Consider the following 17,282-nt stretch of genomic DNA (forward strand, 5'->3'; position numbering starts at 1 on the left):
TCAGTGCAACACACAGTGCTTTCTGTCCCTCTCTATCCCTCTGCAATAAAAGGCTAAAATGACTGGCTGCAAGATGGCTGCCAATTATATAGGGCTGTGACATCACAGGGGTGGCTGGCTGCTGAAAGGCTGCATGTGATTCAGGGTCATCCCGCCTACCCTTGTTCCTGCCTTCCCAGGATTCCTTGCCCCATGTCCTCACATATGGATCTGACATTTTAGATGCCCTGGAGCCTGAACCACACTAAATGGAGTTTAATGAAGCGATGTTCTTCATTTATTGATGCGAATCACGGCAATATTCGCATTCATTGCGAATCGAATTTTTCCTGAAATTCGTAACTAATTCAGATTTGTCAGATTCGATTCGCTCATCCCTAATTAGCACCATAAAAATAACATTCTTAAAGCAAATTATACATTAAGGTTTCTCAACACAGTCTCTAGTAGTAGGCACAATCTCTATTTCATTGAGGGGTACAGTCTGTTCATTTTGGACAGCAATAGTTGCCTGGAAAAATAGAAAAAAGAGAAATGTAATTTATTCCTATTTTATATGCACAGAAAACTTTATGATTGCTATTATTATTATTTTCCTAGATGTAAAAATATAAAGTTTTGTTTTTACATGTAATGTATTGCACACTAAAATTCTTATACAGCTGTGCTGGAGTGTAATACAGGTCTGCATTATGGACCCATAGACCCTCACATATAATGAGACTGTGAGACATCTGTAAAAAGGCATGGGATATTACATATCATAGTATTTTTATCACATATTAACACCAAATCCATATCAAAAGCAATCTCAGTGTGGCTCCATGTATGATAACACAAAGGTACAGTATGGACCTAGACATTTCTAAAGGGGGTTGTATTCAGCATATATATGATTTATATGCTCCAATGCCTAGTTCTATTGTTCTATCACTTGTAATTAGCTTCCCTATTATAAATCAATGTTTGACCCATTATAGAGCCAAGAATACGACTAGGGATTATCATCCAACACATAATTATCTCCAAAAGGAAGAGGACCTATTCATTACTACAAATCAGGGTGCTGATTTCCTGGGTGAGAAGCCTTTTCTATTGATATACCTGGGCAAATCTTTCACGGCGAGCACATCCCACCCGATCAACATGTATTCATAAAGAGTTAACTCACGACCACCACGTTCAGGTCTTCTTGCATATTTCTTTCTTTATTTGCATGATTTCACATTCTTAGGGTACATGACGTCTGAAAGTTTTGCCCAGGTATATCTGTACAAAATTGCTGTATATGGTGTACAATAGCACCATTTACCTGTGAACTCAAATTGGGGAAAATTGAAAAACGCAATGGCTGTGTGAAGTACCGGTAACCATTAGTAATTGAAGCCTTTTATATTAGTCTGATAATATCTTTTCTTAGTAAGGCTGTCATGCTGGCTAAGTAAGTCTATTTATTTTCTTTGTTCATTCATTTTAATTAAAGCAATTTGAAGGGAAAAAGGCTGAGAGACAGCCTGGGTTTATGGGAGGGACCTGTAGCCTCCGATATATAGCTCAGGCCGGGCCTTGTCACTCACTCGTTGGCGTGCACTGTTGGGCGGGACTTCTGGTGGCGCGGCGGACGTTGGTAGCAGTGGGAGCTTTCGGGACCAGCGGCTTGCGGTGAGTTGGACCAGAGGGTAGGGGTGGTGTGGTACCAGGGCGGGTCGTGCTGTGCTGGGTGACGGTCCTGGCGCGGGAGGCACTCGGCAAGACAGGGATGTGCGTTGCGCACGCGCAGCACTGATGCCCGCAGCGGGGAGTCGCATGTTCGCATCAGGGGGCCGGCACGACCAGTCACTGGTCCCGGTGCGAGCTGTTGCCCGCACCCGCAGGGGATACAACCGCACGAGGGGTAGGTGTTTGGTGAAAAAAAAAATATATATATATATATATATATATATATACAAACATGATCAAAGAGGCGGCAAATAGTCAGTGGGTTGCGGTGCAGGCGCGCGGGCTCCCCCTCCTCGCTGCACCCGCCATGGAGACATCCCGGGTTGTCGTGGCGGGGGTAGGGAGGGGGGGGGAACTTAGGGCGCAGGTATGCAGCTACACATTTGTGTCTGGGAGGCCAGCAAGAAGCCGTTTTATGCAAGAGGGGAGGTTTTCCATGGATACATGCATATGGCACTTGTTGGGGGGGGGGGTCGTCAGAACACCCAGTGGCAGTCATTTTAGTCATTCACAAGACCGCACGCGGGGGTTTTCGTTTTGCAACAGCTGGAGGCACCCTGCTTCGTGAGACGCTAAGTTCAGGGTCGATTGTGGGCGACAATAAATACGATGCAGGTGGTTATCTTCAGACGGGGTAGTAACAGGGTGGCCCGACAGTGGGGGGCCACGAACAATAGTTAGGGTAATCAAGGGGGTTTGGTTGGTCAATGGCGCACGTGGCGAGCATAGGTACCCACCCGTTTATTCACTTATCGTCATTTCTCTTCATACTCTAGTTGTGCAGGTTCAAGGGACAACCTCTTGTCAAGGTGGGTAACTTGGCTTTGAGGGGATTAGGTGGTTGTTGTTCAGTAGTAATGTAAGCTTGGCTATGCATAGGTGGTCAAGTACTGAAGTCAGTGACGGTTGGTGTACAGCTGATAAGGTGGGTATACAGAGAGAATTTGAAGGGCAGTATGTGATTTCACGCGGTTGTGGTTTTAGGTTTTATTGTGGCATTCCGATAACGGGGTAGCTTAAGGTCTGTCACAATTATCATAAGGGGGGGGGAATCAGATAGAGTTCTTGGGGGAGGGTGTAGGGGAATCACCACAGGAATTTTGGGGTCAGGTGTGCAGGTATTGGGGCACGTAGGACACAGATATGGTGGCGGGTACCTGACACAGCTTCGGGAAGTGATTTGCAGTCCGATCACGTTTATCGGCTTCTCGTTACGTTTCTTAAAAATACCTGTCATGGCTACAGGTGGGGCTCGAAAGTCCTGTCACGGCTACAGGCATGGTGGCGCGGTTCGGCTCGGTGATGCGTTGCCCCTATGGGGCTGAACAGGCGGTCTCTGGATAGGCCACTGGAGACTGGCAGGAGTGTTTCGCCCTGTACGCAGATCGTTCGGCCTACATGTGTTTATTACAGATACAGGAAGGTTTAAGGTATGTGAGTTTGTCACGGTGTGATCACCACGTCGGTGTGAGGTCATAGGTGGCAGGCGGTTAAGTACGCATACTCATGTCTTGTCGGGGGGGGGTGTTCGGGGTTTATCTCGCAGATATGTCACACGGGTCGGATATTGAGGATCAGATGTCGATACCAGAGACGCCGTCCAGGGCCTCAGAACACGGCAGTTCGGTATCCTACAGAAATTGGACTATTCACAAGATTTAGGCTGAGCTACGTAGACGTGGGGTCCTGTTCCCGGCTACCGCTAGAAAAGCGGAATTATATTGTATCATGATGGCAGAAGATCCAGGGCCTAGTCAGCAGGGAGACCAGTTGTCTTCCATCCAGGCAGCCCTTACGCAGTTGCGTGGAATGATGGGAGGTCTCTCCTCTTCCATGTCTGATTTCGGGCAAATGATAGATTCAATGGAATCCAAATTGGCATCGGTGGTTACGGCAGGTACCTCAGTGGGTACAGTATCAGCAAGCGGGCAGACCACCATGCCAGCAGACGGTTCGTCACAGGTCGCATCTACGGCACTATCAGTGGCCGCAACCCACTCTCAGCCCAAGCCCTCAGGTACTGTTGGTTCATCACGCCGGGTACTCCCGGCTCATTTCATACCCCAGAGTATCTGCAAGGATATTCTGGAAGATAAAGATGTGAACTTGGCTTCGCTTCTCATTGCATCGCAGGATTTGGCAGACAGCAAGACTTTTGCGTGTGGCGAGGTGTCTGTCATTCTTAAGAGCAAGGATGTTCGATTAACCCGTAAACTTACGCTGCCTGAGTTTATGCTGGCTTTCAGTGTTTATCGTGACGTAATTTGTTCAGTTCATCCCCATCGTAGAGAGGAACTTGACATTTATCTGTACAAACTCACTGATTTAGGCCACAAGTACGGGGGCACGGCTTTTTATGACTATCATCTGTCTTTTGCAGCTAAGGCCGCGGCAACTCTGTTTCAATTTCAGCACAAAACGGACTGGGCGGAGATCGACACAGAGCTGTTTTGCCGTCACTTTGCGGGACTCAAAGCCCCGGCGTGTGCTAATTGCAATTCTATTGCCCACACCACCGCATGGTGCGGGCGGGAGAATGAGCAAGCATCCTCCAGTGGTGGCAAAGGCACAAGCTCGCCCACAGGGTTTCAGCAGAAACCTTCTGTGGGTGTGGACAAGCTGGGTAGACCAATCAAGTATTTAGGTAGAGCTCAAGTATGTAACAACTATAATTGGTCAACATGTAATTATTCTCAATGTAGATTGCTGCATGTCTGTTCCCAATGTTTCAGGGCACACCCGAAAACCCAGTGCCCGCAGAGGAAAGCCTGACTAGGCGTGGTGTATGTGGAGACTTTGTCCGAGTTCCTGCGGCAGCACCCAGACCCAGCTTGGGTTTTGTGGCTCTTGCAGGGATTCTGATGCGGTTTCCACACAGGCTTGGTAGCAGTGCCACAGCAGCCTCACACGTGTGGCAATCTGCAATCGGCAATAAGGGATCTGGTCACTGTCACCATGCTCATTCAGGCAGAGGTACAGAAGGGTTTTGTCATAGGACCTTTCTCGGAAATTCCTTTTGACACATGGCGCATCAGCCCAGTTGGAGTGGCGATAGGGAAATTTTCCAATAAAAAACGTTTAATTTATGACCTCTCAGCACCTCATTCTTGCAACATCCCCAGTTTGAATGCATTGGTTCCGTCCGTGGAGTACGCCATGAAGTACGCATCGGTAGACCAGGCTATTCAGGTCATCATTGAGTTGGGGACGGGCGCATGGCTTTCCAAAGCGGATGTAGCAGAAGCATTTAAATTGCTTCCCATTCATCCGGAGCTTTGGAAATGGTACGGGATTCATTGGCAGGAAAATTACTATTTTGCCACCAAACTTACGTTTGGGGCAAAGAGCAGTCCCTGGCTCTTCAATCAATTTGCAGTAGCCCTGCATTGGATTTTAGAGTCAGTGGTAGGGTGTCCCAAAGTCATCCATTATCTCGATGATTTTCTTGTCATTGAACCACCCGTCGGGGCTCCGGTGGTTTAGCAAATGTTAGGGGGCTCTTTGATATTCTTCAAGTACCAGTGTCTGAGAAAAAAAATGGAAGGGCCTAGCCATGTTATCACATTCCTGGGCGTCATTTTAGACACGGTAAAAATGGAAGCCAGGTTACCCTTGGACAAGATAACGCGCATAGTGCAGCTAATGAAAGCCTTCATGAGGAATCATCGTTGTACAAGAGTAGAATTGCAGCGATTGTTAGGCATGCTTAATTTTGCAACCCGCATCATTCCCCAGGGGCGTTCTTTTGTTGCTAGGTTACAAGCCTTACTTCCTTCAGCCCGTGACCAGCTAGATACGATTTACTTAGGTGATGATGCGATGGAGGACTTGATAATGTGGCACCAGTTCCTCCACTCATGGAACGGAGTGTCTTTTTTCACTCCGGTCACGGGTAGTCACGTGATCGGGATATTCTCGGATGCCTCACCTGCAGGGTTTGGAGCAATCTGGGAATCCCACTGGTTAGCGGGTCAATGGCCGGAGGAAGTGGCGCAGTTTGAGAATTTTTCTGTCACATCAGCACTCTTCGAAATCATCCCTATAGTGGCAGCTGCTTTTGTATGGGGCGAGTTCTGGACAAGAAAGTCAGTCTCGGTATATTCGGATAATTCTGCGGTAGTAGATATCATTAATAAAGGGAGGTCTAGATTATCCGTCATCATGTCTTTTGCTCGTAGATTGACATGGTTATCTTTGAGGCATGATTTTCATATTACATGTGTACATTAAAGGGGGAAAAAACGTGGCAGCAGATGCGTTATCACGAAATAATATGAACCTTTTCTTTCAGGCCATGCCTGGGGCGGACACAGCTGCCACACCAGTGCCGCCGCTCACATATCTAATGTTGAATTCAATCGGTCGAAGTGTATAGCTAAAGATTTGATTAATAAAGCCTTATCAAAGAACACCGCAAAGGCGTATGCTCATGCTTGGAAGGTTTATGGCGAATTCAAGAGTCGATTTCCTCAACAGGACCAAGACATTATTTCCTACATCCTTACATTTGTGGGTCTTTGCCACTCTGACCTTAAGTTAAGTCACAACACAATCAAGCAACATCTAGCAGGGGTGCAGCACCACTTAGCCTTGGAGAACCCAGGAGCAGCATCCATATTTTCGGCGCATGCGGTCCGTTCAATTCTCAGGGGGGTACAAAAGTCCCGACCTATCTCAGAGCATCAGAGACTGCCGATTTCGGGGCATCTATTCAGACGACTGTCTGACCTCCTTGACACTAGTCCTTTTCGGTAGATTACGCAGTAGGGTTCTGAAAGCAGCCATATATCTGGCATTTTATGGTTTTCTCTGACCAGGAGAATTTACCAGTTCTCATGTAGGCAAATCTTCCTTACAGGTCAAGCAGCTACACATCTTCCCCAAACATGCTCATTTGGTATTGGCATCCACTAAAACATCTTTGGGGCACACGAGGGTACCCTATTATGCCACGGGACACGAGTGGTGCACGGTAACAGTTCTCAGGGATTTCATGGCCACTCGGGGAACCACTTCCCCTCAAGATCCTTTATTACCCTTTCCAGTCAAACCTCTTACCACTAGCATTTTTGTTTCTCACCTACGGTCCTTACTGAAGTCATTAGGAGTTGAGGCTTCTCATTTCTCAGGTAACTCCTTTAGAATAGGGGCGGCTTCAGCAGCTTCCAGCAATCATGTCCCAGTGCATGTCATCAAGAGACTAGGCAGATGGAGGTCAGGGTGTTTCGCATCATATGTGCATGATCCGCAAGATGAGATGATTTCTGCTGTAAGATCTCTGGTTTTCTAAATAAACAATTATGCACAGTTTTTTGCCCTCTTTTAGGTATACCCTCGACGGCGGCTCGGGCACACCACTAGCCGCAGGTAGGGTAGTAATAGGAACAAAGGAATAGGTCAGGGGGAGGGTGGTAGGGGTTCTGAACAGGCGGAAGGTGCTGACCATAAGTAAAAGGCTGAGAGACAGCCTGGGTTTATGGGAGGGGCCTGTAGCCTCCACTATATAGCTCAGGCCGGGCCTTGTCACTCACTCGTTGGCGTGCGCTGTTCCCACCCCTCCCTCCCTTTCTTTTCAGGCTAAAAACTTATTTCATATACCCAGGGTATGCCCTCTTTTAGGTGTACCCTCGACGACGGCTCGGGCACACCACTAGCCGCAGGTAGGGTAGTAATAGGAACATAGGAATAGGTCAGGGGGAGGGTGGGAGGGGTTCTGAACAGGCGGAAGGTGTCGACCATAAATATATATATATATATATATATATATATATTTATGCTTTATTGGTGGAATTGGTCCCTTTTTTTTAAAACAATCTATCTTGAAGTGGCACCTCTTAAAGTTGTTAGAGGAAATCTGGAGCAAATCTCTCTCTCTCTCTCTCTCTCTCTCTCTCTCTCTCTCAACATTTCCCAGCTGGATCCAGCAGCTGGATCTCTGAAACAGGGTGTAAATGCACCCTAAATAGGTTTACCCAGTGCTAGGGACAGAGGGGGACATGTATCAAAGATTTTACCCCTGTTTTGTGTTAACATTTTCTCTCAAAATTTGGCGCAAGCAATTTTTTGGCGTCTTTTTTTGCGCACATTCTGGTGGAGCATTTCCTCCAGATGTGTAGGTTTTGGTTAACCTTGGAGTGACATATTTTTAGTACGTACAAATTTATTGACTGCGTAAATTTTGTTTACCCGCAGAAATCTTGCCCAATGATCATATTTTAAACGTAAATATAATCCATCTTGGACTGCACATAGCAAGATGCTCTAAATTATAGATTCCATTTTTCAAAGAGTGGGTTGAGGAGATTACTATGCTTCTGCCACCAGTCAGATCATCTCTGGGATACTTAAAACCTTTCCATGTACCTTTTAAAAGCAATGCAATGTTTATGGACCACTTGTGATGACCCTTCACCCCCAGTCTAACCCCATACATCGGGATAATACACCGGGATAATACACCTTGTTATAGTGCGGGTGAAATACTTCCATGCGCAGTTCATACTTCCAACCAGGGAGAAGGAGGTACAGCTGTTAGGTCTATGTATATGTGTGATTGTGTGTATGCAGCAGAGATGAGTGTGCGAGTGTGTGTGTGTATGTAGCAGTGCTGAGTGTGTGTATGCAGCAGAGTTGAGGGTGTGAGTTTGTGTATGTAGCAGAGCTGAGTGTGTGCATGCAGCAGAGTTGAGTGTGTGTCTGTGTATATGTAGCAGAGCTAAGTGTGTGAGTGTGTATATGTAGCAGAGTTGAGTGTGTGAGTGTGTATATGTAGCAGAGCTGAGTGTGTGAATGTGTGTATGTAGCAGAGCTGAGTGTGTGATTGTGTGTATGTAGCAGAGCTGAGTGTGTGAGTGTGTATATGTAGCAGAGCTGAGTGTGTGAGTGTGTTTATGTGGTAGAGCTGAGTGTGTGTGTGTGTATGTAGCAGAGCTGAGTGTGTGATCAGGTGTATGTAGCAGAGTTGAGTGCGTGCGTGGTCATACTTACATATAATCACACATTCAGCTTTGCGGCATACCCATGTCACACACTAATTTCTGTACCAGTGTGCCTCCAGCTTTTGCAAAACTGCAACTCCCAGCATTCCAAGTTTTGCAACACTTGGAGGCATTCTGTTTGGTAAGCACTTATATAAGGGTAAGGGGACAGATTGTTCAGCAAAATTACATATTTTTTAAACCTAGACATTCTGGGGTAGATTCTCAAATACTACTGTAATTTCTGTTCCAGCGATATTATTCACACCTTTTTATTTTTCTCCTCACATTTTCAAAGTTCTCTTTTGCTGCTTTGAAAATATGTGAAAATTCATTTTTGCGCCACTTTTTTTTTCGCACCAAAATATTTTTTTGTTGCAGCCATATTGTTTGTTTTTTTGTTTTTTTTTAGCCAAAATTGCTGAGTTTGGTGCCAAAATCGGTAATTTTTGTGCCAAAATTGTCGATTCTTGCACCAACTTTTACATGTAAGAAAATTCTGGTGGAAACGTTTTCCATGGTTACTATTGCCCAGACAACTGGGTAAATACTACTGGATAAATAAAACATTTCTGAGCATAAATGTGAGTGCAGGTGCAGTGATCAAGAAAAAATAAAAATAAATAAAAAATATATATATTTTTTAACATTTTTCAATAATAATTATTTCTTTTTTATATAATAACTTACATAGCATAATAAATAAATATTACAACCATTTCTGTGATTTCTACACTAGAAAAGCTGGTGTGAAATTTTTGATGTAAACTGGATTCTCACCTCTTTTAAAATGTCATGTAAAGTAGACAATATACGTGGACACGCCCACTTTTACAAAACTGACATGAACAGTGTAAACCGCGGCACAAAACTCTGAAAATGTGGTCGATACTTTTCGCACCAAAATAGTATTTTTTAATTTTTTTGGGCACAAAATTCTTTGAGAATCTCCCCCTATGTGTACTTTATAAAGATTTATGATTTTACTATTGTGCAGTTTTGTTCGGCACATATTGCTGCTCCAGTACTTCTAGCTATGTAAGCAGTGTACCGCGGGAAAATGCCACAGCTCTGTGAAGTGTGAGGCAGAGAAGGAGTGCAAGGTAGAGCGAGGAGGGGGGGGGGGGTTCTATATTTGCACAAAATTTATCAAAGGAGTGCACAACTTTAGTAAATCTTGAGCAAGAGTATAAATTAGACAAGCAGTGTAAAGGGGTAGATCTGTGTCTACAATAGAAACCTAATGATGCATGTCCTCCAGAGAGTATTTCTGTACTCTTCTTTTTCTTTCTTTTTCTGTGCTCTGTCTCTACAATCAAGTGCAGCATCACATAAACCTATTTAGAAAGAAAAAGCATCAATGGGCAGCAAAATCAGCTACAAAAAATATGCAGCAGATCCTGTATGTGCGAACATACCCACATTTTCTAAATGGAAAAAAGGAAAAACTTAAATTTTGCATGGACATAAGGATTTATATTTCACATCCAGTGTAGGGAGCAGTACAGACTTGGATCTCATCCCAACAAATGTCCCTACCTACTTGGCTCTAAATGGCAATTCCAAACTGGGCAACGACCTCTATACTGGGCTCAGTGTGCAGGGCATCAAGAAAGTCAGGTCAGCAAGACATGGGCTGATAAAGTACAAAATTGACTATCTGCGTATAGGCATTTGTTTTATTATTGCTCTGTTTGTTTCTCTCTTTGGTTTAAAAAAACCGATTTGATAAACAAAATCAGTAGACAAGGGGTTAACCAGGGTAAGGCCAGAAGTGAGAAATCAAAAGGGCAGAGTAGTACAAAATCAAAACCAGAAGACAAGCAAGGGTCAAACCTAGAAGGTAGCAAAGTTTAATGTCAGCAGGCTAGGAATGATGAGGTCACAAGAAGGGGTCAAGGTAAACAGGGTAGGTCTGAGAATGCACAAAAAAAAAACAGCACTGCTAGTGTAGGGTAAGAACCTTTATCCCAGGTTTGGGCAGTTGATCAGTTTAAATTCTCCACCACCGGGAGGTGTGAGTGTCGATTCTACAGATCTGTCACTCAAGGCCATTATATGGACAAAGAGGGAAGTCAGCCAACAGAGGACTACAGCATTGGATCTGAGCAAAGTATGAATCTGGCATCAGACCTTGGGGGCTTCTCATTTCTCTTGATCATGTCTGAGATGTTTCTATACCTTAAATGGAGCCAGCTGTGATATATTCAAGTCATTGGAAAGGATTGTATAATTTGGAAAGACACACCCCTGCCTATATAAGGTTACAAAGCTGACAAGGCTTATCAGAGCAAAAACCAAGCCATGAGGAAAGACCCTCCAGTAGAGCTCAGAGACAGGATTGTGTGGAGGCAAAAAGGGTACAAAAAAAATAGCACAGTGTCCTCCACAATTCTTAAATGGAAAAAGTTTGTAACAACTAAAAATCTTCCTAGAGCTGGCCACCTCACCAAACTAATGTACCTAATTTAGAGAGAAGGTCATTAATATGAAAGGTGACCAAGAACCCAATGGTAACTCTGGCTGACTTCTTAAAAAGTTTTTTTTTTTTTTAAAGCCTAAAGAACTCTTAGACTATGAGGAACAAGATTATTTATCCTCAATTCTAAGCATTGTGTCTGGACAAAACCAAGTACTGTTCGTCAAGTGTCCAATACCATCTCTACAGTGAAGCATGGTGGTGGCAGTATTATGTTGTGGTGTATTTTTCAGCAGCTTGGCGAGAAACACAGGTAATATTTAGAAAAAGGCGGAATGGAGTAAAATACAGAGATATTCTTAATAAAAAACCTTATCCAGAGTGCTCTAGACCTCAGATTGGGCTAAAGATTCACCTTTCAACAAGAAATGAGCCTAACCATGCAATCAAGAAAACACAGGAGTGGCATAGATACTTGAACCCAGTTAAAGATACTTTAAAATGGCTGTCCATTGAGGGTATCCATCCAATATGACAAAGCTTGAGAGGATCTTATAAGAAGAATGGCCGAAAAATTACGGAATCCGGGTGTGTAAACCTTATGGCATTATACTCTAGAAGACCCGTGGCTGTAATCACTGACAAAGATGCTTTGAGTAAGCTTTAAGTCTTACTACTTATGTCAATACTTATGTCAATGCAATAATTTAGGGTGAAGACTTAAATAAATTCAATTCTACAGTTCAAGTATATTGCCTTATGCTATATATCAGAATACTTAATCTCTGGTTTAGATTTTCATAGGTCTCAATGCTAATGGTCCTGGACTCCTGGACCATTGAAAATATTCAAATTGACAATTTTTAACATTTCAGTGGGAATTTACCTGCGATCTGTTATCATTAGACCAATCCATATACAACCAATTTTTAATATTTTGAGATGGATGTGGAACTGGTGAAACAAGCAGCTTTTTTATATATCTGTAAAACAATAATAAATTGCATTGTTACTTAGAAATATACCATATTGTTACCAGATAATTGTGGTTTGATGCTGCTAAAAGAAGTAGATGGCAGTATCAGTTTAGAGAATTGTTCAGGAGAAGAGAGATCAAGGCTGGTGTTGAGGTCATCAGGAGCATCCTGTTAGTGTGGACACTCTGTAATTCTACTTTTTTCCTGCAGTGACCAATACCAGCTATTCACCTAAAGTATTGAGAGGAAGGCATCTGCTGAGCACTGGGAAAAGTATGATTGCCCACCTCATGAATATTCATATAACCCTTTCACCCATGTGAGCGTGAGGTGGGCAGGCATATTGATGCAGAGGAGATGGAGGCAAGGAAGTTCAGTGTGCTAGGACCCACCTCCATTGTGTGAAGCTGACCATTTCCAGATTAGCAATGCTGACTAATACAACGGGTATCTCTGGAACTGGACTGTTGATCCAGGTAAGCGATACTTCATTGTAATCTGATTAACTTGCACTATAACTCTTTGTATTGGATTTAGTCCTGGTGAACACAATCTCAGTTTCCCTTTAAATATAATGTCTGAGGTGCACCACTTTTTTTTAAGAGCAAATAAGAGAAAATAAATTTAAAATTTACCTTTTGCATAAGTAGAAACTAAGGGTGGCAAACAGAGCTGGTACAATCACAATTAAGATCCATTTTGGAAACACAGTATAGTCTAACAAAGAAAAAAGAATATATTAAAAATATATATAAAAGGTTAACATTTTGAAAAGATAAGTATGATTTTTGACTGAGATTAAGGGTAGGGTCACACACAGCACATCCGCAGCACCTTTCACGCTGCAGATGCACCGATGACAGTCACAGAGCGATGGCAGAGTGAGCTCCCTGCTATAGCTGGGTAGCTGTGTGTTCGCACATTACTGCCGTCAGGAAAACTGCCTCTGAAGGGAGCTCACTCTGCCATCAGCGCATACACATAGTAAAATATGTTGCGGATGCGCTGTGTGTCACCCTACTCTAAATGTATTGAATCGTTCCAAGATATGTCTGTTGAAAAAGTCATCTGAACATTCACCAGCTGGCTGGGGTTCTTTGGCAGGTTTCTTCCTATCTGAGTAGAAGAAGAGAACTGTCAATCAGGCCCGGAAGGTTGTAATAAAGTAAAGTTTCATGCTGCCTGTGGTTGCGAAATATAAGGGACCAGACAGGTTCCCTTAAGGGCAGGTTCCCATGTGCTGTATTTTGCTGCGTATTTTGCTGCGTACTTTCTTTCCCATTGAAGTCAATGGGTAGCAAAATACGCAGCTGATAAATACGCAGCTGATAAATACGCAGCAAAATACACATGCCCTTAAAGTTTATTTATAGTTGAAAATCTTAGATTTTTTTGACAAAATATAATTTAGAGGAGTGCAGTATTGAAATACTATGTGGGAGGTAGATTTATCTAGGCTTGAAGGCCATTTTTCTGGTGCAAAAGAAGCAACAATTTCCCAATTTGTGAAGTGTTTTTATTTTTCATGACAGTTTTCTGCTGTAAGCTTTTCTAATTGTTCCCCTGATGTTCACTTTATTTTTCACTGTACAGTTGCAAAAAACTGGACCTTTTGGAATAACCTGGATTTTTGCATTGATTATTACTCAAAAAATAAAATAAAAAAATCAATTTGATCCAAAGAAATTCTCAGCAAATTTTTATTAGTAATGTATTTTAATAATGTGTTTAAGTAGTACCTGTGCTAATAGACAGATCGTCCCGGGTGTCACTAATGACACTCGCTGCGATCGGGTGTCAGGAGTGATACCTGCTCTGATCTGTCCTTAACTGCAGGCACTACTGCTCCCAACATGGAGCACACTCTGCTCCATGCTGGGAGCTGTAGTACCTGCATTAATAGACAAATCGCAGCGATGTGATCATCCTGTATAATGTATAGATGTGGGCAGCCGGCCACTCTTCTCTGGTCCCACTGTAGTATGAGTATATGCCGTATATATACCTATTATTCATATTTCCCGCAGAGAGCTGTGATTGGCTGGAACCATGTGGCCATTCACAGCTCTCTGCGGGAAATATGAATAATTGATGTGAATTCTATTCACATCACTGGCGGGCCGGAGTATAGTGCAGAGATGTGAGCGCAGGAGAAAGCCGCTCCATCTCTGAAATAGATAGAACAGTCTCATCGGGTGTCAGGAGTGATACCTGCTGTGATCTGTCTATTAGTACAGGTACTAGAGGTCCCATCATGGAACAGTCTGTTCCATGCTGGGAGTAGTAATGCTACCTAAAAAATGTAACAAATAGAGAAAAAAGTGAAACACACATGCACACACACTTTATTAAACACAGTATTAAAATACATTACTAGTAAAACAATTTTAAAAATTAATTATAAAAAATATATAATTTTTACATTTAAATGGCCCCTTTCTAATTTTTTTAAATTATTGTCAGCTACATTTTTAGGTCCCTGCCTGCCCACATAAATTGATCCCTGTTTAAAAATTAACATTAACATTTATTTTTTTATCTTGCAATTTTCGGGAGCGGGCAGGGACCAGAAAATTCAGTGCTCAATATTAAAACTGGAGCTAAAAAAGTAAAGTGAAAATTAAAAAAATTATGATTTAGAACAAAAACTAAAAAAATAAATGCACTCCTCATTCATTTTTAATATTGAGCGCTGAATTTCCAGGTCCCTGCCCGCTCCCGAAAATTGAAAGACAAAAAAAAAAAAAATTTATGTTAATTTTTAAACAGGGATCAATGTATGTGGGTGGGCAGGGACCTACATATGTAGCCTACAATAATAAAAATTTAGTGTGTGTTTTTCACTTTTTTTTCTTTAAAAAAAAAATATTTTTTGGGTAGTACTACACACTGTTCCATGATGGGAGTAGTAGATCCTGTACTAATAGAGAGATCGCCCCGGGTGCCACTCCTGACACCCGTTGCATTCGTCCATAATATAGCAGAGATGCAGAGTGGCTCTATACAGCGCTCGCATGTCTGCACTATACACCAGGCCAGCCAGTGATGTGAACAGAAATTCACATCAATTATTCATATTTTCTGCCCAGAGTGACCGGATGGTGGCTGCCAATCCCCGCTCTCAGTGGGAAATATGAATGGTGCGTGGCCGGCCAGAGTACAGAGCAGAGATGCGATTGCAGGAGAAAGCCGCTCCGTATCTCAGGTATGAAGGATGATCACAGTGGGTGTCAGGAGTGACACCTGCTGTGATCTGTCCTTAACTGCAAGTACTACTGCTCCCAACATGGAGCACACTCTGCTCCATGCTGGGAGCTGTAGTACCTGCATTAATAGACAGATCACAGCGAGTATCATTCCTGACACCTGCTGTGATCCTCCTGTATAATGTATAGATGCAGGCAGCCGCTCTTCTATGGTCCCCTGCACTGACGTATATATATACACCTATTCATATTTCCCACAGAGAGTTGTGATTGGCTTGAACCATCTGGCCAATCACAGCTCTCTGCGGGAAATATGAATTGTTGTATATACGGCAGTGTAGGAGACCATAGAAGAGTGGCTGGCTGCATCTTTACATTATACAGGAGGATCGCAAGGGGTGTCAGAAGGAATACGGGTGATCTGTCAATTAGTTCAGGAATTACTACTCCCATCATGGAACAGTGTGTTCCATGCTGGGAGTAGTAGTACTACCTAAAAAGTGTTTTAAAAAAAAGTGGGGAGATGAGCAGTAGGGAATAGACTGACATGTCCCCGCTGTGCGCTTTGATTGCACTTGGAGCAGGGCAGCAGCGGGGACATGTCAGGCGGCGGTGGGGAATATATGAATGAGGCAGCGCATTGGGGGGACAGGTCTGGTACTGGCGTCAGGGAATGGAGAGCTATAACAGTGCACAGGGGAGACAGATCTTTCCATTCTCCGCTGCTCCTCTGTCAGATATGGAGATAGGCAGCAGGGAATGGAATCATACATATACACAATGGGGGGGGGGGGAATAAAATGAATATACTTAAGTCAGAGGGAATGTGATTATACAGTAATTAGGCACACTGTAAGTTTAAAAACCACACCGGGAGCCCTGAATAGCTACTCCATACCCAGTGCGATCAATCCCTATCCCCTGTACTACTACTCCCAACATGGAACAGACTCTGTTCCATGATGGATGTTGTAGTGCAAACACTAATGTAGCCTCCCCAGCCCGCCGGCAGACTCCCGCAGCCAGGAAACTACTACTACCATCATGGAAAGAAGTCTGTTCTGACGATGGCTGATACTAACATATAAAAAACTGATGCAAATGACTGCCACTAAATGGCATCCCTTTGCATGAGTTTCTATCTGTCATTAGAATGGTCCGTTTAGGAGGCATTAACGGAGAAAATATGAACTTTAGCGATCCAAAAAAGTGATGGAGATACCTTTTTATTAAAATTTCGTAGGGTACCATTAAAAAAAATATTTAAAAAGTAGTGATGGGAAAAAAATTTACTTAACGAAATGTATCTTTATTATAATGAAGTTTTAATTCATTTTTAAACAGGAATCAATTTATGTGGGCGGGCAGGGCACTAAGAATGTAGTCGGCAATAATAAAAATGTAGTGTGTGTGTGTGTGTGTGTGTGTGTGTTTTCACTTATTTTTTTACATTTTTTAGGCAGTACTACTACTCCAATACACTGTTTCATGATGGAAGTAGTAGAACTTGTACTAATTGACACACTGCAATGCACTCAGTATCAAGAGTACTAAAGTGTCTTGTGCATATCCCCAGAGGCAGGCCTCTATTAAAAACAACCCATTTATCATTTCTGCAAATAATAAAGTGGAAATGCAGGATATAAATAAATAATTAATTCCATAAATGGTGTGTGTGCGCTGGTCCGTTAAGCCCTGTGACTCCCTGTGGGATGTGTCATGTAATCCAGTCAGGTGACCAACTCTGTGGCACTGTTCCTGGAAGTCGCCAGAGCAGGCGTGAACATAGTGAGCGCGCCAACAAGCCATGCACTCAGGAGAGAGGAAGGGGGTTATTATAACCCCAGGAGCCCATTGGGCACTTGGTGTATAAATATTTTATCCTCCGAGGAGGACACCGCGTTGGGGTGATGTCGCTCTGCTGTCCTCCTGCCTTGATATCGTTTGGTAATGGTTTAGCATATTATTACATAAGGTTAGTAAA

The 17,282-nt window shown here is 43.2% G+C and overlaps 1 protein-coding gene across 2 annotated transcripts in view; it reads right to left on the reverse strand.

Annotated features, from left to right (window-relative positions):
- Window positions 1-339: 339 nt before the first annotated feature.
- The window catches only part of LOC130358009 (interleukin-5 receptor subunit alpha-like), a 64,897-nt gene continuing 47,954 nt past the window's right edge, over window positions 340-17,282 (reverse strand). Inside the window, exons 9-12 of one of the 2 annotated variants that reach the window (XM_056560796.1) lie at window positions 12,728-12,809; window positions 12,002-12,098; window positions 9,937-10,033; window positions 356-511 (exon numbers count right to left, since the gene is read on the reverse strand). In XM_056560796.1, the coding sequence (XP_056416771.1) occupies window positions 489-511; window positions 9,937-10,033; window positions 12,002-12,098; window positions 12,728-12,809 (299 nt within the window). In that variant the 3' untranslated portion in view covers window positions 356-488. Of the gene's footprint in view, window positions 512-9,936; window positions 10,034-12,001; window positions 12,099-12,727; window positions 12,810-17,282 lie in introns of both variants that reach the window. The other variant, XM_056560798.1, reaches the window with a different exon arrangement.

This window comes from Hyla sarda, chromosome 2 (genome assembly GCF_029499605.1).
Source record: "Hyla sarda isolate aHylSar1 chromosome 2, aHylSar1.hap1, whole genome shotgun sequence".
NCBI classification, from domain to species: Eukaryota; Metazoa; Chordata; class Amphibia; order Anura; family Hylidae; genus Hyla; species Hyla sarda.